The sequence below is a fragment of the Ambystoma mexicanum genome, chromosome 4q (genome assembly GCF_040938575.1).
Source record: "Ambystoma mexicanum isolate Mex_15411 chromosome 4q, UKY_AmexF1_1, whole genome shotgun sequence".
Lineage (NCBI taxonomy): Eukaryota > Metazoa > Chordata > Amphibia > Caudata > Ambystomatidae > Ambystoma > Ambystoma mexicanum.
The window spans coordinates 1,246,361,672-1,246,388,667 of record NC_090928.1 but is presented as its reverse complement, the minus strand read 5'-3'; the positions used below and the strand labels follow the sequence as shown (position 1 = coordinate 1,246,388,667).

Genomic DNA, 26,996 nt, shown 5'->3' with positions numbered 1-26,996 from the left:
TTACAAGATGTATGTAAACTTGTAACTGGGTTGGTTTATTAAGTGATTTCTGTAACAGTGTCCCTGCATGACTGGCAGGGACTATTTAAAGTACATATAACCTGGTTTTACTTCCCAAGAATAGCCGACTGCCATTTTGAATGTGTTGTAGGTTTGACTCACCTGGACTGCTTATTGTAATCTAAATAGGGTTATACTTTGGGTTGTGCAACCCATCAGTATTCAGTTAGTTTGTATAAGTGTCTTTACATGAAATGTTATAGTACTTACTTCCAAGATTCATCTTGGCTTATCTGGATTATTATTTGTACAATACATAGTGTTTCTTTGGACCATATGTAGGTTACAATTTCTTTCTACCAAGCTACAGCCCACTCTCAATCCTAAAATAAGCCTGGAGGCTCCGTCTACGTTACCAAATGTTCTCAGGTGGTACAGCCTTATACTAAGAGTGGAGTTTTGTACTGCCTCAGATATGGTATTATTAAGTTCTTAGTTGGACTTAAGAAAAACTGTAGTAGTCATTCGAACTTTTTTTGCGGTTCGACACGTGTTTGCAGGACGAAGTTCTAACACAAGGGGCCCCATTAAATCCTTTTTTGAAACAAGGAAGTAAGTTGAATAAAGACTTGTTTCCCTCGTGAGGATGCATCGGGCTCCATCCTTGCTTTCTGTAGCAGAATTTGAATGTCTTGTAGAATTTGTTGATGCTCTGATGACATCCTCTGTTGCATTGGTGGATGGTTGTGAGGATCTCTATAGAGTACCCTTGGTAACGATGGAAAGTACCCACTTGTCCGAGAGGATTCCCTCCCATGCGTGGGCGTGTTGTGCGATGCAACCCCCCAACTGGGGAGACATGGGAGGGCGCCAGAACTGGATTGTCACTGTTTTTGGGCAGCAGAGCCCTTGGCGGCTGCTGCTTTAGAGCAACCTCTACTTCGTCTGGTGCCCCTTTGATAGGTAGATTGAAAGGGGTGTGATTGTGATGTGTTGGAATACCAAGGGGATGATTTTATCATTTAATTTGACATTTGTAAAGCGCACCCAACCCGAAGGAAACTGGTGCCAAAAGGTGGATTGTGATGCTTGTGGATGCTTTTCATCAACAAAAAAAAACCTGTGTGTCAAAAACACCCAGTTATGTATACGGTTTGTTAGTATTCTGATTTAATGCTCTTTTTTCACAGTTTCCAAGGCATCACAACCGTCTTTCCCAACCGGTATATTAAGCAAGGTTGATTTAGTCTCCAGCTTAAACCCATTTTGTCGCAACCAAGTGTGGTTTAGTATTGTGCCTTCTGCTACAATTCTACCCGCATTGTCAGTTGCATCTAGATTTCCCTTCATAATATTGTTAGCCACTTGTTTGCAGTCAAAATTTTGAAGACACTGAGGGCAAAGAGTTTCAGGGACCGAGTCCAGTTGCGATTGTACCTTGTCCAAGAGTGCTCAGTGATATTTCTAACTAGGGTGACTTTTTTTTATACTCTCCTTTTCAGGCGGAGCTTCTACGGAGGGTAAGGGAGCACCTGCCCTCTTGCAGGTGGTGCAAACCACCAGTGCGTCTGCTTTTAGGTGACCGCGTATGTACATGCGCTCAGAGGGTGCTGGGCGAAAGATTCTTCCGCTCTGGTATTAACGGCCCTGTTGATAGGAGGTTAGGTAAGAATTAGTGCAGTCCAACTGGTGTGCGACTAACCTAGACTTACCTCTTGGTATTAGGTAACCCACCTTTTCATATAGGCCTGTACTACATCAGTTTATTTATTGTTCATCCTAGTGTGACTGAGCAGCAAGGCTCATCTGAAGAGGGGTAATGTGAGCTGTACAATGAAATCAGTAAACACAATTATCCAATAAATTATTTAAAGTTAGATAATAAATGATGTTTTTATACACAAAGATTTAAAGCATTCTTTAAAAAGCAGTAATTAGCTGTATCATTAATCGCAAGGTATGATTCAATTAAAAAAGTGAACAATAAAAAGCAGGTGAATAAATCATTCATAGGTTACACATGTTCGAGCACCCGGAGGGGACTTCATTTGACATCAGTATAGCATTTATATAGTATCACCTTTGCAATATTGAGTTTTTAATGAAGGAAAGGTTAGGGTTAGAGCAGAACAGACTGATTGGTTATGAGAACAGTTAGATTCTCCCAGAAGGATGCAGGCAGTCCATTATCCCAGCATTAAAGTGTTCAACATTAAAAACCTGTAATGGAACAAGCACTGCCCAAGCCAATAGGTTCGGAAGGGGGCCTTTAGGGGGCCAGGACAGCCAAAGCCAATGGACAAAGTCAAACTTCTGGTGCTCTTATAAGAAATATGTTCTTAAATAGTCAATATTCAAAGGAAAATCACAGCAACTCAAGAGGAGTCACCTTTAGAAAGCACAAGCTGTAAGGCCAATGCAGGTAAGTGGAGGTCAACTTAGTGTAGGGTTAAATCGCACTCAAAGATAGTAAGCACCCCAAATGGCAAAAGGATAAAGCGCCCCAAGCCCCACAGTACCTTTGAAATGAAGAAGTTGCTGCAGCTGGTTGCCTTCACGATGCAATGCAGTAGACCCTTGTTTCTGGTCCTTGGTCGTGGTGACTAAAGGGAGGACGTTTGGCAGGCTCCTGCAGCATCACCTCGAGAGAGAGGGAGGGACTCGGCAGCAATGGATTTCCGTCAATTCAGTGGCTCTTTGTGATTTTGGTACCTTTTTCTAAGCACCAACGAAGAACGAAAAGTACTGGTTAGTGTTTCCTTGATCCCCCAGTCCTGCACTCTGGCGAGGGGACTCTGGATGCAGATTACTTGCTTCTGTAGGGTCCTTTGGAAGCCCATGAAGATCTGGCCGGATTCGGACTTCGGAAGACAATGCACTCACGTGGTCACGGTACCCAGGTTATTGGGCTTCAGCAGCCTTGTAAAGTCGCAGTAAGTCAGGGGTTGCGCCAAAATAGAGATTGTCTCAAGGCTTGGTGGTCCCACCAGCCTAAGGGAGGAAGTCGTCCTTTACGGATCTTCCTCTCGATTCAAAAACAGGGTTAGCACAGATTCAGGGCTTCACTGGGCACTTTGCGGTCCAGGATTGTGCTGCTGGCATCTTCTGGTCTCCTGCTTCGGATGTTGTCCTCCAGTGGCCGACTCTGCTCTTAGTCCCAAAAACCCTGCTTTTTATGCAAGTTCCCATTCATTCACAGCCCTAAGTTGTCAATCACACAGCAGGGTGGCTTGTCCTCCAGGACAGACAGCCGGCCAACTGGAACTTGTTTCACTCAGGCACACCTAGAGACAAAGGACAGGGAAGATTCGTGACCCTGCTTCAATTCCTGCCTTTCGAGACACACTGAAGCCTGGGCGGGCTTCAGGGCTGAAGCCTACCAAAGGCAATTTACACAAGGGACTCAAACCTGATGCAAACAGTAAACGCCCAGAAGAAACTAACAAGAAATGGCGAAAAAAAAAAGAAGACTGGGGCCATTTTGAGAAAATGGTCAACCTTGAGTGCAGCACTGCAGCGGAGGTATCAGCCTGCAGATGCATGTCACTAGGTAGTAAAAAAAAAAAAAACTACTGCAAGTGGATCGTAGGTGGCTGTTGGGCTGTTGTTGGGCTGCTCTTGACTTCCTGACTTCCACAAGTTCCTGGCTTTTAGTCGGCAAGTATAAGGACTGTTCCCCGCCGCTCGCAACATTGATACAAAAGTGACTTGGATACTAAACGGAGCTCGTGGCTTAGCTGAGACTTCCCAGCTGGGACTTTAGTGCTTGGATGTTACTGTGGGACTCGTTGCATGCTGCACGTTGATGCATGCTAATGGATTTCTTCATTTACCCACAGCGTCACCATTACGCTCAACTCCCCTGCCACGCCTACGTTGTAGACTCCACCCACTCCATTTCAACAAGGCCGCCTACTTATACCACTGGGGCCGCGCACCCACCCGCAAGTGGATCGTAAGTGGCTGTTGGGCTGTTTGGGTGGGAGGGCGGGAGCTTGTCCCTGCAGACATGAAGTTCTATGATAATTAATACTGTAACTAACTTTGTCATCCGTGATCATAGTGCCTACTGCGTGTTGTGTATGTGTGGGGCGGTTTTAAGTTGAAGCTGAAGGAAGAGACTGAAGATTGCTCGAGGCTTTCACCGGACAAGGACTGAGCAGAAGCCAGTCGCCCAAATATGGATACACATGAATACCCTGTAGCTGTAAAAAAGCCGCAATGACTGACATCTTCGTGAAGACTTGCGGTGCTGAGCGGACCAAAAAGGTAGCACTCGAAACTGGTAGTGCTCCTCTCCCAGGGAGAACAGCAGATATTTCTGATGCAGGCTCCAGATCAGGATATGCATCCTGGAGGTCCACAACGCTGAGCCAGTCGCCCTTCTGAAGCGAGGACTTTATTTGGAAGGGCGTAATCATCTTGAATTTCTCTTGGGGGATAGGAAGGTTGAACTTGTAAAGGTCTAGAATGGTATACAGGCCAACCTGGTTGGGTTTGGGCACTGTAAACAGACGAGAGTAGAAGCACTCCCCTCGTTCCGCTAGAGGAACGGGGTCCACCACCCTAAGGTCTAGAAACTTTTGGACCTCGGCTCTGAGGGAGGGCATCCCGACTGCTGAAAGGGAGGATTGAAGGGTGGGTTAAGGGGGAGGGGCAAGTGGAAGCCCGCGCGAGCGATTGACAAAACCCACCGGTCGTCGATGGTTTGCCACGCCTCCAGATAAGACAAGATTCGTCCTCCCACCGGAGTCTCGTGTGAATGCCAAAAAATATCATTTTGCAAACTTTTTCGGCAGAGAGACTAGACTACCTGTCCCTGAAGAGGAGGCTGACGACCGAGAGAAAAACCGACCACGTTGCTGCCTCCGGCGGGAGTTACCTGGCGGATGATCAGCCCTGCGTGACCTGCGGTCTTGGAACCCTCTGAAGCCTGAAGAGGATCAAGATAGGGACCCAGATCTCTGAGCTTTGACTGGCGCCTTCACGAGCACCGACGGAGACTGGCAGTTTGCGTGCTTGCCTTAGTCTTGGTGAGCTTGTCATCCGTTGAAGAATGAAACAACTCTTTGCCATCAAAAGGCAGGTCCAGAACTTTATCTTGGACTCCTTCGAAAACTTTGTTGCATGAAGCCAAGCCTGACGAAGTGTCCACCCCCAGCATGAGGCCTTGAGCCGAGGTGTCAACATGGTGCGCAGCAGCCTCCAGCATATCCTGCGCCAACATCCTGGCGTCTGACAAGCCGCCTTTGAAGTCTTCTAGCCTGCCAACAGGAATGAACTCCTGGAAGTCAGCCAAATCCCTCCACAATTTCATATTCGAATTGGCAAAAATCTTCTTGCCCAAGGAATCAAGCAATTTGTCTTCCTTGGCCAGAACTTGAGCCACAGCTGCGTAGGTCGCAGAGGCCGACTTCGATTTCAGAGTGGCGGCCGCTACCACCATCGAGGACGGGAGGGGCATGACACCAAGGTTACTTCCTCAGAGGTGTGAAGTCTGTAACGGGCGTCAATTCTTTTATTTATGGGCAGCCTGGTGTGGGGTTTATCCCAGACCTTGCGGGCCTCAGCCAGAACGTCCCTCTGAAGGAACAGGCCCGGAGCACTCCTGTGGAGACAAGGTTAGCACACCCGAAAGCACCCCTTTCTGCAGAGCTGGTGCCTCAGGCACTGGTATGTCAAGGAGTGACATGTTCAGTACCCGGTCGTGGAATGCTCGGACAGAGCGGTGCTGGAACTCACTGTCCTTATCTGCCAAAGGGTCGTCTAGTGCATCTGGATCCACTGGCTGCGACACGACCGGCGTCAAAATCGGCTGGAGTCTTGTCCACCGGCGACAAGGGAGGCAGAGGCGGAAGAGCCGGGGAGGGCCGGGAGGCAGAGGAGGTGCTACCGCCGGGACGACAGGTGCTGTGACTGGAGCGGTCGGGGCAGGATGCAGAGCTTGAGGGCAGATTTCCCTGAAGAGGCCTTTAAAGTACTCCCTCATGGGATAAGAGTTAATGATAATGATGTGTTATTTCTATAGCGCTTTAATCCAAAAGCACTTTACAGAGCACATATTTACATACAATATCACCCAACTGAAATTGGTACTCATTTATCGACCTCGGAAGGATGAAAGGCTGAGTTGGTCTTGCCGGGATTCGAACCTGTAGATAACGCTCATTTCGCAGCAGCAAGCGCTCAACCCGCTGAGCTATTTTACCGGCTCTAAGACTATGAAATTTCATAATTAAAATGAATTATTAAATTAAAAAAATGAATTAAGAGTTCATAAGAGTATGACATTTCCCAAAAAAGGCCTCCTCTGCCGAGACCTTAGGCACTGGAGTGGGCAGAGGCCTCTCATGAGGAGCATAACCCCACAAACTTAGTGAGGAGGGCTGCCAAGAGGGCCCGCCACCAACCTGGTCTACATAGACCAATGGGGCAGATGTAGAAGGAAGCAAGACCGGATGTGGTAGTGGCATCCGAGAACGCAAGTCATAACAAGGGCGGAACGGTTTCACACTATTGCGTGGAAAAAGTTGTCCACCAAAAAGAAGGTTCCAGCACCTGTCGTCGATAGCATGGGTGTAAGGGAAGAATCCAAAATGGTCACTGTAGACCACGCGGGAAGGCGCACCATTTTGTGACGATCTGAGAACTGCGTCACATGTGGAGATGAGGCAGTTGACTCCACAGACTGGTCAGGGGACTTGACTGAAACTTTAGCCTTGACACAAGGATCCTCGGCAGAGCCGGTACTATGGGGCCTTGGATGTTTACTGGACATCATGTCCCTTGAATTAGCCTCCAAAGAAGTAACCTCAGCAAAGCTGGTAACAGTAGTTACGGTCGGTGACCTCTCCCTGAAAGGGGCCCATAGGGGTCCCTCGTGCTATGGAAACATGGCAATGACCATACACGAAAAGATGCGCCAGACACGAGGTTTCAAATTCCCAATGCTAGGGTTTATTGCACGCAAAAGATAGTATCAATTGGCCAATTCTGATCTCACGCCCCGCGACGTGAGTTTCCTAGACCTCGAGGGACGCAAGAGAGTGAATTACGTACATCAGTTACATATATACAAAATGCATATCATACAATCAGCAAAGTCATGTTCAACACCCCTCTGTATTAAGTTCCTTTGAACTCGGGATGATGATGGACATATCCGACAAGTATGACGATTATAATGCTTTCGATGTCTATTCTAGTAACAATGTGCAATTTAGAAAGTGCGGAGGCATCTTTTAAAACACGGTGGTTCTGTTCTTGGAAGCAATCTGTACACGGGGGGGGAGAGAGCCACATTCCAAGCTTTGCTATCTATGAGGTACTATTCGTGTCCTGGGAGCCGTCACGTTCTAAAGGGTTTTGTGAGGGGTGGGCCATGAGAGAAGCATAATTCAAGCCTTTAACTGTATTATTCTAACATTCTACCATCGTACGAGACTGGCTGGCAGCTGTGAAGTGATTAAATGCCCTGCAGCTTCCTCCCAAGGCTACAGAGAGGGAGCGTGGGCATTCCTCTCTGGGCTACTCATGAGGAGTTTCAGCAAACTCTTAAGTCCGGCGACCTTGTCCTTTCATATTCAGACAACACTGTTAACAGTTGAGCAGAGTAAGCAGAATCCGCAAGAATTGCAAGCTGCAAAGCAGTTTTTAGACAAAAAGCAATGAGCAATGTTTAACAAGCAAAATGGCGATTCTTACTACATTTAAAATGGCCGCTCGTCGGTCAAGCATAGCAGTTCATATTTCTCCAATTCGGTGCATAAGACGGTTGGCCCACGGCCATCAAGTTACGTCTATCATTCAAATGAAGGGTATCCATTTTTCCAGATTGACATCCCTGTCCCCCGAGAGGGGCCTCGAACAGCGGTTCGGTATAGAAAGCCTCAGAGGCCCTCAGGCTGCATCCTGGTGTCTGTGGCGGAAGCTCCAAACAAGGAGACCTCGGAATGAACGCCGGTATCAAATGCCTCAGCACGACTATGCTGTCTATTAGCACTGGATTTATGGACCTCGGATCGTGAGCCGTATCGGCAGGCCCCTCGGAGAAAACCCTGGTACGCCCGTTAGGCCTGCGAGGCACCTCAAGAGAAACCCTGGTAGCAGAGCTTTTGATGCCCCTCCTGGACCTGGTGGACCCTGGTAAGGAGTCCCCCGGCCCGGGTGCCCTGAAAAGTAAGGAACTTACTGGGCGTCTTTTCTTTCCACCGATGAAAAGTTGAAAATGCGATGGAGGAACTCTGGAAGATCTCCCCCCACCGACGAAGACGCTGAAGTGCCCGGACCGAAAGGGAGTCGCAGTAGAAACATGAGTCCCAACGATGATCCGGTTACAGACACCCCAAGCAGAGAGAATGGGGCCTAGTGAAACAACGTTCGCAAGAGGAACAAGCGGCAAATCCCAAATGATTCGGCATAGACGGCGGGCTGCGCGACCACAGAACCGTAGCAGGAGAGGGACAACGGGAAGGAAAAAGGTCTTTCCGGTGATGCAAGTGCGTCCAGCCCGATCGCGCAGAGAAAAGGACTGAAGGACGATGCACAGGGCAGAGCTAAGGAGGGCAGGGTTATGGCCGCGTGCGGTAACCCACGTAAAAAGAGAAGGACACATTTTTCAATTTGATGCTTTTTTATAAAAGTGCTCTGGTCCCTCCCCACAGGACAGAATGACCCCAAAAGTATGGAGGAAAGGGAACGGGACGTAGGAGTACATAATAAATTGTAAAAAAAAAAAAAATAGAATACACAGGAACTTTGTTTATACGGATTGACTGTGCATTTCCAATAGCAGCTCCTCCATCATTGGTAAGATAAGTGGTGGTCTGGTCAAGAATCCCCCACAACCCTCCTAGGGTTCCCCTAGAGTGGTGGAATTAGGAGGAGAGAAAGGCATACAAACTATACTTGCCTTTCGTCTTCTGGAACATTTACTCACAACTGTTGGCTTTGGCAAGTCTTGTTCACAAATCCAACAGTAAAGCTTCCTGCAAGGCACATATTGTGGAACTTGTGGCTTTTGGGCACTAGGCCCCAATTATTTGCAGGATTTGACTTAAGAGCTAGTAATCTTGTCTTAGGTTGGTCTATGGGTGTTACACCTGATTTACTTACTGTTGGCTCCATTTTCTCACTAACCTTACCGGTTTATAGTGACTTTCTAATGCCATATTTTCTAATGCCATTTTCTTGACAATTTTTTCGAAAGTTTTTTTCTAATGGTTTTTTTTTTAATTTTATTTTTGAAATGGGGGTCCCCCCCAAACCCCTGTTTTTTTTTTATTAACGGAACAAAAAAAAAATCAAATAAAAAAACATCCGGAAACAAATTTCAGCATTTTGTTTGACAAGATTGCATTTCGAAAATAGGTTTTCGAAAAATGAACCGGATACCAACTTTACCACACAGTTATTTACAGCGTTGCTCTTTATTTTGCCAATTCATAACTGTTTTTAAAAGCAATGCATTGGTGCTCGGTTAGCAGAACCCACCATTTAGGCACGTAGATGTGATTTGTGCGATACTTCCCTGAAAGTGTAATTCCTTAGAGTGAATTCTAAAAGTGTAAGTTTGCGTGTGAGCAAGTGTGCATGTGTTAGTGTGATTGTAGTCCTACACCACTTTCACACCTTCCTAAGCCTCAGTGCTCTGCCACCTTAACTTGATTGCATTTGGCTATAAATAAGTGTCTCCCTGTTCACCAGAATAGGTTGGCATCTCAGAATCCACCCACAGGTTTGATTCTGAAAAATCCATCTTAACAAGTACATTATGTACAGTGTACTTTAATACCAGTCCACTTCAGAGAAAAGTCAGGCTGCTTTGCAACGTTACCATCAAGAGTCTTTTGGACTAACTTGGTATAGAACACAAAAAGGTAGCAGGCGCCCCTCTCTCGAAAGAACAAGGCATGATAACCTGTTCAGTGGTTATTAACCACATTGAGAGTTCGCAGCCATTGGTATAGAACACTGCACACACTACTGGGATGTAGCAAAAACAAAGAGGTGATGGCTGGAAGGTTTAGAATTAATCTTAACCACTGGCAATGCTCTGGGCAACCCCCCAGACCACCGTTCACACTACTGGGATGGTCTTTTGAATCCCACACAAGAGATTCTGAAAAATCTCCTCACACTTAGAGGTCTAGCACAAAGCGATATATATTCATCAAGGCTCATGGTCTCATGCATAAATGATGTGATCTAGCAGTTCAGGCTGGTCTGTCCCTTTTGGTGCAAGACTAGTCAGGATATGAACGTAATGGCAAGGCAGGGTGAAAACGTCTGCTCTGGTAGGTTGCCCGAGCAATGCCAGCTGTTATAAATTCAAAGCCATTCAGCCATGAACCTTTGGCAAATTATGACCAAGGCTGATCGTGTTCAAATGCCGACATTCTATATGATAATATTCAAACCCTATAGGTAGTAAGTAACAGATTGTATTCCATATCGCGGTTTCAACCTGCTTTAATTTTGTAGAGTACTCACTATTCTTTTGATGGCAATGATCAAACACACAGATGCCTCTAGGTGCAGTTCGGAATCATTCAAAAGGCAAAATAGCAGTTCAACAATCTTCGCAGTTATCAGCCATGCAGGAGTCCACTCAAGATAGCTTGCCAGGGTCTTGAGGGCCGCAGTAATCACACAGCAGTTGATCATCTGTAGAAACAGAGAAAGACAGATGTGATTTCCAGGAAAACCATCCTGACTACTATACTTCATTCATGGGAGAATTTAAGATGCCCGTTCTAGAACTGGTTTACATCCCAGATTTAATTTGACAGAGCTACTAAACTGTAAATGTGCACATGACAAAAATAAAAACAGCAGGCAAGATGGCTTGCATAGCAGCATGGTCAAATAATTGTGGAAGAAATGCTGAAAACCTCACTGAGGAAAAGAAAGCTGAAACCAAAACATGGGAGCAGTAATTGGGTCACAACCCATAACCATCCATTAGGACTCAGGGGTTCTGGGAACCAGGCATGCCCGCCTACTATGCATCAGATAGCAAGGAGAAGACAGTATGTGAGGTATTCCCCAGACTGCACCCCAACCACATAACCCAGATCATATCTGCTATTATCAGTGGAAGCTGGTGCACACGTTCTACAGTACAGGCATTGGTTGAGAAAGAGTAGCGAATCTAACACTCTGCGTCCCAACTTGACATGTCATGATTAATACCAAGCAGAGTACCAGCGAGTACTGACTGCACTGGATTTTGCCGCCGGCCGCTTCCGTCTGGATCTTCTGTTTACATTGCACTTTACAACGTGCCTTGGACAATTTGGACTCTGGAAATAGATTCTGCCTACTTTTGGCGTTTTTCCCTTAAATTTGATGCCCGTGCGCACCAGCGCGCACGCACCAAGCAGAGTACCAGCGAGTACCAGCGAGTACCAGCGAGTACCAGCGAGTACCAGCGAGTACCAGCGAGTACTGACTGCACTGGATTTTGCCGCCGGCCGCTTCCGTCTGGATCTTCCGTTTACATTGCACTTTACACAACGTGCCTTGGACAATTTGGACTCTGGGTAATTCTCATGCTGAATATAACTTCAAGTTAACTTTAAGTCACCTCTTAAGTTGCCCAAATATCTAACATTTACCCATCTCTTTCTTGTAGAAATAGGCTCCGCCTACTTTTGGCGGTTTTTCCTTAAATATGACGCCCGCGCGCACTAGCGTCCGTGCACCAAGCAGAGTACCAGCGAGTACTGACTGCTGACCGCTGCCCGCTGTCTAGCGTCGGCACATTACTCTCTATGCTTTTCTCTGTTCTGGTTTTGGCACGACACTTTTGATAAATATTCACGCAACGTTGCGTTGATAACCCTCTTTTCTAAAAAAAAAATCAAAATAAAAAAAAATAAAACAAAAAATGTAAAAAAAACTAAGCGGGGGCACCTCCAACAAAGATCAAGATGCTTAGACTAACATCGGGCATGCCTCGCGTCCCAAGTCTCTTTTTGCAGCGGAAGAGTCTCCCTAAATCCCCTGTAAAGATCAATCCACCTATGGTTGGAGCGAGTTCAAAGAAAATCATCGCTTTCTCCCCGGATATTCGCCATTTCTTAAAAAATAAAGATTCAACGGACATAATCTATGGTGACATGTCCACCAAAAAAATGAGCGCTCGAACTGTAGCCAACTTAGCTCTATTAGAACAAGAAAAAATTCCTGAAACGTTGGATCCATCTAGTGTGTCTGATGCCACCATGTGTCACTGTGATTCGGTGACAAGAATTACTTCAATGAGGAAGCAGTCTAGGGTGCCTGCGTACTTACCCGAGTTCTCTATCCCGCCCATGCCTGTAGAAGGTAATGCATCGATTAAACAACATTCTCCTTCACCTCTATATTCTCAAGTAGTTGACCCTCTGTTCAGCAAACCAGTTGAAAATAGAGATCAAGTTGATCACGTTCAAGTTTCAGGTAATGAACCTTTTGTAATTCCCGTGCCTGACTCGACATCTACCCAAGTGATCAACGTTCAATCGGAAGAGTTAACCCCTCCTTGTCCTACAATTGCCAGAGGCACTAATATTTCAAATTTATCTAATACTCCGGAGCTTTACACTACTGATGGCCCGGATGATGATATCTCACCAGAAAATTCTCAATCATCAGTCACGTCATTTTCTAAACCTCTCCCCCGACCATCATTTGGATTTCCATCAATTTCAAACCCTGCTCTTGAAGCAGCATTAACTGCCATCAACACAAGTATATTTTCCATTGTAAAGCTTTTTGAAATGTTAGATCTATGGAGCAACATGAGTTTGTCATGTTGCTCCATAAAAGAATTGATTGGATTGCTATATATTCAAAAAACTGCCCTTCATAAGCTAGGTTAGATGACTCTTTGAATGTAATGCCTTTGGGGAATCCACCAATTGATGAAGTCATTGAAGTAGATTTCACCTCACTTGCTCAATCTCCAACTCCTAAGCTACTAGAAGCCTCAATGGCTCTTCCCCCAACCTTTATTCCACCAGAAGCAATTGTTGAGTCGCCTGACGTCCAACTAATAGAAAAACCGCTTTACGAGGTCTTTACGAATCCTCTGCGCCTTAACAGGCGAAAAAGAAGAGGTAATAGAAAAAGAACGTCTCAAAACTTCGACCTCTCAAATTATAACCAGGATATTGAACAAAGAACTCTAAAAAATTCTAAAAATACGAAAAAAAAGCATCAACTTCCAAGATGAAAAATTCTAAATCAAAAACGAAAAAATTCATTGCGAATTTGGTCGCTGCTGAATTATCAATAGCAGATCCAGAGGACAATTCACCAATGGCAAACTCTATAAGCCAAACTGCGCCTCATCCTGCTACTCCCCTGTCTTCTGAGGTTGACGAATTACCCAAAGTTAAGAAGCTTGGTCAGTTACCTTCTGTACCCATTAACAATGAAATATGGCAGGATTCGCAAATGGAACTTATGAATTTATCTGTATATCCTAATGATTCTAATGTTGAAGATGTCGGTTATGGTATTCACAATGGCCCTTCTGTCCATCCTTCGACAAAAACGAGTATGTGAATTTTGATATCCCCACTCCACAATTTAAAACCTTAGATCAAAGAAGGATGGACATAGGGACTAGTATATCATTAGCGAGTGGAATTTCGACTGTATCGAATTTGTCTCCAAACACCTCAAATGCGATTGTGAGCAAACCACAGCAACAGGCAATCGCCAAAAGCACTATCCACAATATTCTTAACTCTCCATCAGCCTCACTGTTTGAGACCCCTCTTGATATCATTCATGATGAGGTGAGATCTGTGATACATTTGCCCAACCCTCCAATACTACATGAGGGGCATATTAAAACAACTATGCTTGACAGGATATTTTCTGACCCGTTCCCTAAGCGCTCTACGCTTCTGTTGATTTTGAACTCTATCCCATCCTTAAGTCAAGTTACATCTGATGATATTGAGCAGGTCTGGTATCCAACCCCTGGCCATCAAGATATTAGTATTATGAGTATTAAGTCAAGGATTATTAAAAATTTAATATGGAGTGAAAGGCAAGAGTTATATAATCAGGGTTTATGTCTTGAAGAGTTTGAGTCCTCGTGCTCAAACCGAATCTACGTCAAACAATCATATCCAAAATGATAATCAAGTAAATCCCTGCTGTGCGTGTAAGAATGACATTAGACTCTCCATTTTACCTCCTCCATCTAAATGGAATTGGATAAAACAGAAAATAAAGGACAGCCAAACAGCTTCGCACCATTAGAATAATCCTGTAGGCGTATGTCACTCCTGCTCCTTAATTTCCTGGAACACTCGAGGTTTTAGCCATTTATTATCCAATAACACGTCAAATCTAAATAATTATGATATTGTACTCCTTCAGGAAACCTGGCTTCTTGGTGCCCCAATATGGGAAGACCATCAAATTAATATTGTGCCGGCATCTAACCCTACGAAAGGCCGACCTGCGGCGGGTTTATTGTTAGCCGTTCGCACAGACTCCCAACTATCACTTGTTGCATGGCCCTCGCCCGATGCCGGTATACAAGCAATTGAACTCTCCACTACCAATACAAATCATCCGATGTATCCAAGTTATTTAATTATCAATATTTATTGGAATCCTCTATCACCATCTGAAACCCAATTTATAGATAAAATTGACAACTTATAAAATCTGGCTTTAACCAAACCCCCACATCAGGTCGGTGTTAATAGCAGGTGATTTTAACCTAAATTGTTTGAACTCGAAGATGAAATATGATTCTAGAGCCTATAAGTGGACAAAGTTTGCCAAAACAAGAGAGCTCACAATGTTGAATGGTTCAACGCCTGACGATTGCCCTCCCAAACCAACTTGGACTAGGAATGAAAGCAAATCTATTCTAGATTACATATTCCTCTCAGATGAGGCCAACAAGATGGTAGCAACTTTTAAAGTAATTCCATCCAAATTGAGTGATCACAATATGTTACATGTCTCTTGGATCCCTCATTCACTACAAGATCAGAATTACTATTCACCATGTATAGAGGTTAATAATACAGGTAACCGCCTAAAATGGTATCCTTCCATGGTTTCCAAATTGCAAAAAAAAATATCTGAACTACAATATCCAACCCCATGTCCAACAGACATTTTATAGGGATTGCATTCAAATATTAAGAGCTGAACATCATACAACGTCTCGATCACTGCTGGTGTACAAATACCCTCGATTGATACTGATTTCCGATCTTAAAAAAGAGCTAAAAATCAACTCACGGAAACCTGCGTCAAGGCGTGCAAAGCATTAACAAATAAATTAAAGAGACAATATCAAAGCCGAACTAGGCAAATTATTCAAAACTTTAAACAAGAACGATCTGAAAAAATGTTAAAAGCAATCATGTTAAAATCATCTGGTGAGATATGGAAAATATTGAATTCGATGTCCGTCATAGCTCACAGATCTATGCTACTCAGTCCCATTTCCGAAGCGAAGTGGGTAACTCATTTTCAAGAACTTTTATACAAACCTATAGAATCTAATGCTGAAATGAATGTTATGCCTGATTTTGAAGAATTTAAATTTGACGAATTGGATATTCTGATTTTAATTAAAAAATTGAGCTCCTCAAGAGCTCCTGGACCCGACCAGTTGGCAAACGCAATTCTTAAAGAAAACCCGGAAATGTGGGCATCTGTGCTCTATATGGATTTTTACTCGAGTCATAAAGTCAGGACAAATTCCTCCCTCGTGGCAACAAGCTATTTTAACCGGTCCGATCCGAATAATTATAGGCCGATTGCCCTTTTAGATGCCCCAGGGAAGATATTTGCAAAATTAATTTTAAAAGACTTTACAAAATGGCTCGTCGATAACAATCTGATGGATATCAATCAATCCGGTTTTGTGCCAGGGATTGGGACCTCGCAAAATTTATTTATTTTATCTATTTTAAAAGAACAAGCAATTCTAACCAAACATTCACTTTTTATTGCTTTTATAGATTTTAAACAAGCATTTGACTCGGTGTCGAGACAGTTTTTATGGAGAAAATTACTTAAAGTAAGATGTCCATCATATATTAGCTTTTTAATACATACATTTTACACAAACACAACTATTAAGATCAAACTTACATCCAAGGGCTTGTTATCAGAACCAATTTTGCCTAACAGTGGCTTAAAACGGGTATGTCCATTTGCCTCGATCCTGTTTAACTTTTATATTAATAATGTTTGTAATGCTTTTAGCTCAGTGCGCTCTTTTCCGCCAAAATTGGCTGATCAGGAAATTTCATACCTCTTGTATGCTGATGACCTAATGATACTAGATCAAACGCAAATTGGTCTCCAAAGGAAATTATCTGCCCTTTATGAATATGCGCAAGAGAATGAACTGATAATTAACTCCTCGAAATCAAATATTCTTGTTACTTGTGTATCCAAATTCAAATGGTATTTGGGACACTAGATTAAAACAAGTATTTGAATACAAATATCTCGGAGTAAATATAAATAGCCATCCTGCTGATCTCCCCTATAAAACAGAACTTACCGCCCGTATGAACTTACTGGCAATACAGGGTAAAGCTCTACAGAGAATGCATGGTCAATTTTCCATTATACCTGCAAACTTTTTATTTATAAAAAGTCTTACATATAATAGCATATGGTAGCCAGTCCAAAATAAATCCCATGGCAATTAATTGGGATATACGCGAAGGTATTTATTGGAAACATATCCTACCAGTTCCACTTTCGACTCCAATTTCTCCAATAAAACAGGAACTAGGGCTTATTTCTTTGAAGACTTCAGTTGCCTGGTTAATGTTAGCACTATATAGAAAGATCATAATGTCTACTGATCAAAGTAAAAGCATGTTTCCAATAACAAAAAAGGCACTTAAATTGATATTTGTGCTGTTGCGTGAATGGAAAGAAACATACTCGCAACATATCCATCAAGCTAATATTTCACTTGAACAACTGATAGAATCACCAGATAAAGCGAAATTAAAACTATGGAGAAATGACTGGATTAACACTATAGAGCAAATTAAGAAATATCAAGCTGTTAAATTAGGTGCCTTTGAAATACGAGCAATGAATGTGCTACCCCAGTATCTGATCAGGTTTCAGGCAGACGTTATGAGGATGCTTTCTTGCGATTTATGTTCAATTTATTACCTACCAAAGCAAAATTGGCTTCTCTTGACAGGTCTGCAGTTATCCAAAACATGCACGTACTGTGAGGTTCCTGACTCAGATCAGACAACGAGACATCTTTTAATAGACTGCACCAAATTGATTGATATGAGAAAGAAATACCTGTATAGACATCAGCAAATATTGACGCATGATGAATTATGGGTGACTATTTTCAATACATCTAATACATCTTTGATCATTGACATTCAGTTTATAAAGGAACTAAATTTGATACAAATAGATGAGTCATCAACGGGACTGACAAAAAGTATAAATGGAGATAAATGTGTCAAGATTGAAAAGACATTCTTAATTAACACTATGGTGGGGACAAGCCAGTGATATTGTAAGTTGTAGTTAAGCTAATCTGAAATGATGATATGTTTTGTCCATTGCGAGATGCTAAATGTTTAACTGCTGTGAAATTCACAATCAATAAATGTTTCTTCATATCATTTAAAAAATTATGTTATTCTGAAATATCTATTCATGTTATCACTGGAATCATGTATATAATTGGAAAAGTTACTGAAACAATTTCTTGAATAAAAAAAAAAAAAAAATGTATTAATACCAACTGCCTCTCAGACCCTGCAAGTGTGTGGGCCCAAGAAAAAGGAACTATTATCCCAGTGGGTCTTTTATCGGGGTGGCCGACAAACGGGAGACCCAATATTGTGGACAAGGATTCCAGATACAACACGCAAGATGGACCATATCTTCTACTCGCACACTAAGGGGAAGAAGTAAGACTTCCGGTATGCCCTAACAGTGGTATGCATTCCCCAGACACTGAAAATTTAAATTCAAGCCTTGATCCATGGGAAACCCAAGGCACTTTAGCCAATCCATTGTTCTAAGCTGCCACAATCTGCATCTTAAGACTCGCAGCTTCAACCAAGAAGATCCACAGAATTGGAACTTAACCCAAAAATCACAATTGTATACCATTCACATCAATTACAGTTGGAAACCGGAGGTGTGGGGGGGAATGTCTTGGGGGATACTTGGTGCAATATGCATCTATTCACACAAACTAAACATCAGCCTAGAAGATCTTTAAGCACAAGCTTTTAAAAAAAAAAAAATTTTTTTTTTACTTACTGTGTCATGGTTATATCAAACCTTGCACAAATAATAAGACTTCTGGGGACTCCTGCACCACAACGGACAGTCACCGACGGCAACTAGCAAACCTCAAACAAGTGGCACTTCAGTGTTTCAGCTCCTCGCGTCTACCGCAAACAGCAACACAACGGTTTCTGGCTGTCGAGATAGGCTTTCCTTGCTTCTGGGGTCCAGCACTCTGTTGAAGTGGCTCAGGCTCCATCAGTCCTGCTTCCTGGGAGTCCGGCGGATGTTCCTGGAGCTCTTGGCCAACTTAAAAGCAACGCACACAAACTGGCGTTTCTCTCCCTGGCTATTCAGTTCCAGCAGCAACTGCAACAGAAATTCAACCAGCTCCGAGAGAATGTCCAGGTGGCTTACTTTGGATTTGATTGGTCCCACCAACTCAAGGGCAGAAGTTGTCTTTGCAGGGCTTCTCTGTCGATACGAATTTGGAACTTCAGCACAGCAGCAGGGCTTCACAGGGCAAACCAATGGTCCAGAAGTTGCAGCAGGCGTCTTCTTCAGCTCTTCTTTGGATTCCTTCGTCCAGTGGTCGACTCTGCCTTCCAAGCCAAAACGCCTTGCCTTTTATGCAGCTTGCTCCCATTCATTCCAGCCTAGCTGTCAGTCACCCAGCCGGCCAATCACCTTGGAGTGCATTCCTGTCTGCTAGGAGATTAAGCACAGGGAGTTTTGGGCACATACTGGAGCCAAAGACAAAACAAAGAAAAAGGGACCAAACCTATTTTGGCGCGGAGAGTAAATGTCAAGAAGGACCTAAACAAATGGCAAAAAACAGAAGACCTAGGCCATTTTGCTAAAAATGGCACACATGGGTGCTTCACGGCAGCTGCAAATGCAGCCTGCGGTAAAAACACAAGACAGTAGTAAAATGTAACCACTACCACCAGCAATTCATTGTGTAAAGGGCAACATAAAAAAAGTTACATGAGAAGCTAGACAAAGGGGATACTAGGTACCCCTTCCAGCACTCTTGTAAGATAGTGTGCGCTGGGTCTAGAAGGTTACAATGCAAGTAAAGTCAATTTCACTTTACTGCTCTTGGAAACAGTAGTTAATCCAAGAGGAAGGTACCTAAACCTTGGGAAATCTGAAAGACTTCCCCGTAGCACTGCACTGAAGGTGCAGTGTGACACAATGCAACAAGATGCCTATGGAGTTTGTCAGACTCCAAAAACAAACCAAAAGAAAAAGTTTAAATCAAAGAAATGCATGAGAGAGTAGGAAAAAGGTCTCACTCTCTCCAGGCTAAAGATGAAAAGTCCTAGAGTCCAGCAAAAGTGCTGGGGGTCTCAGGTAGAGAATAATTAGCACATTTGAGAATTCTCCCAAACACCATTCTTTTTTGTTTCCAGAGCCACTGGATTGATCCCGGTCTTACTTATACATTCCACTACCACGGAGCCTTCGACCTCCAGTGGATCCCTGGATGCCTAGGCGCTGATGCCCTCATCTCTTTCCACATAGGAATATTGGGGCTATCCTTAGAAGTTTTTGCAGGTACATGGTTTTTACCCTGATGGTGGTTTTAGAACAGCCCTTCCCCAACCTCTGGGTGCCTTACCAAGATCTTTTGCCCTTTCCCTGGATAGACGACCCTTCTAGCTCATTTAAGCATGGTGCATCCATTATCCGTTTGAGGATTACTTTAGGATGCTTTGACAATCATTGACCTCTTAGATAGGGTTGGGTTACTAGGAATGGATCATACAAATGGATTGTGGGCGATTTCTTCTTCCTCAGGGTTTCTTGATTTATTTTGTTTTTTTGTAGCTGAGCTGTGCTCTGTGGCTATTCATGAACTCCCTCTGCACTCTTTCTTCCTTCTTGTTTTCCCATTAATCTTATTTGATTTATGAGCCTACTCCTTTCGTTAAAGCTATGGAGAGTGTGCTTACCTGTTCCTTGGAGTTTGCAAGATTGTGCCATGCAAATACATTTCTCCATAATTGACTCTGAAAAAGGCATGTTGTTAAAAGTCTGAAAGTCCCCACTCCTGATTGCTCATCTCCAGCCATTCATCTGTGCACAGCCTTCTTTGGCATCTAAGAGATCTTACAGAAGCAGACAGCGTCTTGTGTACTCAACCATTTCCCATGCAACTCCTCTATATCCTTAGACTGAAGCTTAATGTCCAATTTTAGTTCCGATAGTGGAGTAAACAGACTGTCATTGATCACTGTTTTTAAGCCTACCATAGAGCTTTCACACTTGCCAACTTCCCTAGTGAGTTCCAACAGCAGCCCTGAATGCGTTTGTACCTCCCCTCTTAGTAGTTCGAAAACATTAACTAAGGAATTTAGACCACATTTTAGAGCTGGCAAGGTGGCCTTGTTTGCCCCCCTCTAAATCTACATGGGCCTCGTCACCAGCTGGTATCTTTCTGCTCCTATTCTCAGGAGTTAAAGTGCTGCCTAGCGCCCCACTTTCAGAAAGCTAAACCCGATGCTGATGGAATAAGTGTAGTTGTAGGGCGATCTTGCTTCCTATAACAAACCTTTAGGGAACTTCTATTACGGTCACATAAATGTCTAGTCGAATCAGAATTACCTGTGAGGTTATCCAGAACATCCACCACAATTCGACATTTCCTTCTGGGGAAGAAATCTTTAAATAGTTCTTTTCATGGTGCTGGCTGTAAAGTGAATTCTAGACCCTTCAATAGCAGCAATTTTAAACTTTGGGTATTTGAGGTAAATTCTGAACCTCTCTTGGTCATTCTCATTCACTCCCTCGTACACCGAGGGTTGCGCCTGGTCAGTTAGGAGTTCCATTCATGAGGATTGAGCCTTTTTACCCCTAAGAGAGGGCCTTTTATTACCAATTTACCGGTCACCGCAGGAACAGGGGCTCTTAGGTCATCATCCAATAGCCCACTTTTAAGACAGTACATATGCAACATTCCCTGGATCAAGATGGGGATAAATATATATGGCTCCTGCACTATTGTGTGTCGCACTTCTAGGATTGAAGGTGGAAAAAGAGCTGTTAGGCAGAATCCTTTGCAGTGCCCTTAGGGACCACTACACACAATTAAGACTACACGTGGTAATACAAGTTCACCTTTGGTACAAGCCTGTACTACACTGTTAAAGTGGTAGCAGTAGCGGAGCAGCCAGACATCTCAAGAGCAAATGAGCAGTAGTAGAGATTACACAAAGGACTACAATTTGTGACAAGCAAACACTGACTCAAGGTTTTTGATTAAAAAGTTAAAAAGTACATTTATTTGAAACCATCCGTTCACAAAACACTTCACTTCTATTAAATTAAAACCACACGTAAAATACACGACACACAAGCAATTCACTTAGTGCAGCACAACTCAAGGTAAGTACCTTTGGTTTTGACAGACCGGTGTTATGAAACAACGACTTTACCAGGAATACATATGCGATCACTTTTTGACAGTAATGACAGTTCGGTCTTACTAAAGATATGCGTACCTGCGGGAAGAAACCGGACAAAACCACACTTAGCACCCGAGTTACCACGAGAGAGTTGGTGCAAAAAATCATAGGCAATATTTTTGTCAAGGCCGACCGAATCAGAGAACACTTTCGAACCAGAAGATAAGTCAATAGGCCTGAGTCAGTGTCAAGTGGAACAGGGTTCCTGTTGTCGAGGATCACACAGGCAGATAGTTCCCGATTCAAGGTCGCCAGGAGTACTTGGATATTGTCAACAGAGCAAGCAAAAGTTATAAGAGGGAAGGAAGACAAGGGCAAGCCTTGGATGAGAAAAGGGTTCACCCTAGTTCCTGAAAGCTGGACACAGTGCCTTATTCATATGAAGAAGAGCTGGTTACACGGCAGATTTTCCTGCTAGTTTCCTGCAGACTCACGGCGCTTCAGTCGCGGAGAGAAGGAGGAGGTCTTGAGTGATATGCACTACCCAGGGACGAGGCCAGCAGCAGCGACGGTGAATAAAAGGTGCGCTCCTATAAAACAGGAGAGGCCCTTCAGATGGCTATCTGGACCACTACAGCAGTGTGCAGTGATTTCGACAACAAAGAGGATCCTCTGGCTGTGGAAGATTAGCTGGTTGACCCCACCAGGCTCAAGGGAAGAAGACTCCGGACTGGATCTTCTCTGGTCTTTGATGGGTAGATAGCTCAGGCCTGCAGTAGGGCTTCACCGGGACTCTGGGTTGCAGCAGTCTTCTTCGCCGCTTCTCTTCGGTTCCTTACAGTGCCAGTGGCGACTCCCTTCCAGCCCAAGAGTCCTGCCTTTTATGCAAAAATCCCCCATTCACACAGCCTGGCTGTCAATCACCCAGCTGGGGGGGGTTGTCCGGCTCGGACAACCACCTCAGACAATCATGGCAAAGTGTGACTTGGGTTTCCTAGGATACCCTGTGCAGGGGGTGACTACACTCCTCCCTCACATTCAGGCCACCTAGACACCCAGGCGCCAAGAGGAGGGCTTCTTTGCAGAAGCCCGCCAAAAGACGGTGAACAAAGAAGGCAAACCTGGTTTGCCGTGCAAAGTAAAACACAAGAAGGACTAACAAAAAGAAATGGCGAATAAACCAGACTGGAGCCAAAAGAAAGAGTATTTGGTCAAGCGGGTTTATGTTCGAGGCTACTATAATAGCCTGAAACAATACCACGTTTATATAATCTAATCGCGATAGAAAAGTTAGGGTAGATACCACTGCCACCAGCCAAGTCTAAATGTTAAAAGAGCAAAACAAAGCTCAGAGAGGCACAAACAGAAAGTGATAGGAAATAACCCTTTCCAGTACCTCATGAAAGATGGGGTGTACTGGGTCTGCAGTTTTAAAGGACTACATAAAGTAAATGGCAACTTTACCTGTTTCTGGAGGACATTAGTCAGCCCCAGAAAAATCGAGTCAGAGAAGTCTCAAAGACAACCCTGTGTTACTGCACTGAAGGTGCTGTGTAACACAAAAAGTGGGACTCATGGAGTGGTGTACTCCAGAGCCCAAGATCACACAAACAGAAATACACCTGGCAAAACACATGCAAGAGTGGGATAAAGGCTCACACTCTTACCATGTGGAAAAAATAAACTCCAGAAATCCAGCAAAGCTGCTGGGGGACGCACTAGGTGAGGAAAATTAGCCACAGAATGAGAATTCTCCCTAACAAGAGCAAAAGAGGATTGGACAGGCCCAAAAGGTTAGAGCCTGGAGTCACCGCCCCCAAATTATTAAAGTTTGAGCTGCTTGAAAGGACCACTACTTGAGTAGAAGTAGTTAATATTGCTGGGTCTCTTAAAATCCAGGCAATCGCCTCAAAGGCCCTGACAGCCCAGAGTCCCCGATGCAGAGAGGGACCCAGCAATATATGTAGTAGGTGGTTCAAAGGTGTCCAAGAGCCGCATTTGCCATCCGCAGAAGATTTCAGACCGCACTAAGGCACTTAATCCAGAGGTTTGTCCTTGGAAATTCCTTTTATCTGCTTACAGTACGCAATGTGTCTCCAATCGGCTCAAAGGCTTTCCTGGCCCACAGTCACCGATTTAAAGGAAGCAGATTAATGTGGATAATAGTGGCTCAGAGGGGAGTGATGGCCACAATCACTACCCACAGAAGAAAAACTGCAGACTTCTTAAAAGCACTAACAAAAGTATCAACTGTGGAGAGACAAGATTTTAACTGCTTCTAGCTTCAAGTGTGCTTCCAAATGGCTCAAAGGCACTAGACCCGCAGTCACAGAGTTGGAATAGAGTAACACATGAATATTTGAAGCACCTCAGGAGTCACTGAATGTCAATCATCGCAGCTTGTCAAGAATAACTTGGCAGCTTTCGTTGTGAATTTATCTAGATTAAGGACTATCCGGATTAATGCTTAAATATGTGCAAATGCTGCTGTAAACTGAAGAGAAATATCTGGTGCCCAGTTATTTACACCACGTATGTTGTACAGGATTATAATCACTGAAAAAGAACTGTTCCACACAGCAAGTAATGTGGATAGGAGTACAGGAAAGGGGCTGTACGCTAGAATGCAGTTACCATGTTCTACACAGAACATGCAACAAATTCGACTCAGTGTGAGCAGACTATGGAGGGATAGCCGGTGAGCGCATAGCAGGAATAGTCATGGAAGCGAAGGAAGTCACACACTTGAGCGGTCACGTACAATTCTCACCCGCTCCGTGTTCCAATGACTTGATTCCTCTGGATGGTTGGCTGCTTGTTAGTCTGGCTTGATGTGGCTTCTCTGTAAGGCAAGTAATGGTAGCTCAGTGTGGGGAGGGTCACCAGTCTATCCCGACCCACCCAGATGGCCTCTCTGTTACGCTTAGTTGGTGGGGGCTTTGTGTTGAAGCTCTGCCTGGATAACAAAGGTAGTGAAAAGACTCAGGAAATCACGTTAGGTCTGCCCTGACTGCCTCTCCAAGTCTTAATTTGCTTCCATATTTTGACCAAACATTTAGTAGCCAATGCTGCAAGCATAGATTCCACATTATGCTGCGCCATCATGGCCCTATGGCCTCTGTGAAGGCATCATGAGGCAAGACACAAACAACAGATACAATGTTCAAATAAAACACTTTTATTAACCTACATGTTGGTATGGTGTAAGGACCAACTTGCCCTATGCTAAGGTTGGAATTCCCTACCTAAAGAAACTAAGGATAGTCCGAGTCAGTTATTTCAACTTAAAAGCCTGTCGGTGTCCAAAACCTGTACTTGCCCTCACAACTAAAGTTACACAATGTGTAGGGATGTCAGCACCAAAAGAAACAGTGTTCCAAATAAAGTTCCGAGCTTCTTCCGGCTCCTGGCTTGCATTTAAGCCCCTTCCCTCAAGCTCAAAATAGTTCCACACAAAAGATCTCGGGGTTCCCATGCCCAAGTTCAAAGCAGTCTGTTCTCTTGACTTTCAATATGTGTTCCAAATGAACTTTGCAACCTTTCAGGCTTTTCAACGATTGACTTGGCTTGTTCTTTTCTTGAATAACTTAAATACTTGATAGGCACAACAGCTTCAGTAACTTAACGTCCTTGGTTCACTCCAAGTAGGGGTTACTTGGTCTAGGCGCAGTTGTCGGACCACACGGTCCACCCACTACAGGTCACTCAACCGATAACCCTCATTGGACTTCTTTGCCAACACAGGCTACCTCTTTAAACCAGTGTCAAACATCCACTTACAGTTTTCTCCTTGGCAGCTTATTGCCTCTGCCACAAAGGGACTGTTGCACCATTCATTTTGTGGGGTGCTTTCCTTGTCACCACCTTGCTTTCACATTTCACAATAGTGCTTATGGTTTGCTTTTCCCAAGCCCTTGTTACTGGCTTTCTTTTGGTTCATAAAAAGTTTTGACCTTTGAGGAACCTATTGAGGGGTACCTTGTAGTGGACCTCAGCACCCTATTGATTTTGAAGAGAACTACTATTCAAAGTCGCATGAAGAATGGTAAGAGTCATTGGCTCCTCAACTCTGTTTGGATAGAATACTGTGTTGGTAGTTACACAGAAGTGTGTTCATGCGCCCAGAGACAGAAAAAGAAAACAAATGACCCCATTCTCGGTAATTGATCGTTTTGAGTTATTGTTAACGATTGCCCTATGTGATGGTACGCGTTTCGACAGTGCTTGCGTCTTTTTCAAATCAGGGCTATAGACATAAATCAAATAGTAGTTACAAAGAACATTGGTGAGACATACATGGGTTTGATCACGTAAATCATGAAACCTTGTCATTTTTAGTTGAATAAGAAAAAATAAAAATACAAAATTATTAAATAAAATCATATTGCAATTTAACCAGTCATTGCATAGATCAATATGAGAAAAATAATTGTGCACAACCCAAAGAAAGATGAAGTAAAGTAGAGTGGCCATTGAGGGAGTAGTTTCGGCATTCACAAATAGTTCCTCTGATCAGCTTCTCATTGTGCCCAGACCAAGTCACTGGAGAGCTCTGGCATGACTAGTCCCTCTGTTACTCACTCGCCTTTCTCCTCTGTGGTCTCTCGGTCCCCTTTCACTCGCTGTAAGCTCTGACGAGTAACTCTAGTCTTTTCTGAAACTTCCTGCTGGCTCCCTGGAGGCATCAGTATCCCCAGCTCCAGCGAGGGACATGGCACTGGATTCTGCAGGGCCACCAACCTTCCTACAGCCTGTGCGGGCTGCGGTGCGTCCCGCTCCCCCTCTCCGTCTCCCCATTCCCGCCACACCTCCCTCCCGGTGCACTCGGAGTCCTTTCCACTTGCACCTCTCCAGCTTGTTCCGTACCCGGATGACGCCTACATTTCCCCCAGCAGGTTTCTTTCACCAGCCGGGACCATCACCCCAGGCAGATCTCTTTGCCTCCAACTTGTTTCTCCTTATATACATCTGTAGCCTTCCAACTGGCTGCAGCTGTAAGTCCTTTGCCTGACCACAATTAGGTGGAGGGGGGGGGGGGGGAGAATACCTGACCATGGTAGTAGTGTTTCAGTCTTCTTAGTACCAGAGTGGCGTGCACAACTAGAAGTGTGTATTACGCCTAGTTGCCTCTTCTTCATCCCAGTCTGAAAGGCATATGAATGGGGGACAGTGTGTGTGAAAGGGGCGCAGACTGATGACCCACACAGGTAGACAGAGGGCAGGGTGCATTCGGTCAACGGAAAGGGGGCTACCATGCCTCATCTGAAGACCTCTTCTCCCTACTCCCTTAGGTCCCTCCGCCCAGGAGATCCTACCTCG

At 44.2% G+C, this 26,996-nt stretch overlaps 1 protein-coding gene across 5 annotated transcripts in view; it reads right to left on the bottom strand.

Annotated features, from left to right (window-relative positions):
* LOC138468321 (exportin-5-like) overlaps positions 1-26,996 on the bottom strand; it is a 2,334,215-nt gene that overhangs the window by 2,111,505 nt on the left and 195,714 nt on the right. For all 5 annotated transcript variants that reach the window (XM_069608827.1, XM_069608826.1, XM_069608825.1 and 2 more), the window contains exon 7: positions 10,492-10,665. In XM_069608827.1, coding sequence (XP_069464928.1) covers positions 10,492-10,665 — 174 coding nt within the window. The remainder of the gene's footprint in view (positions 1-10,491; positions 10,666-26,996) is intronic.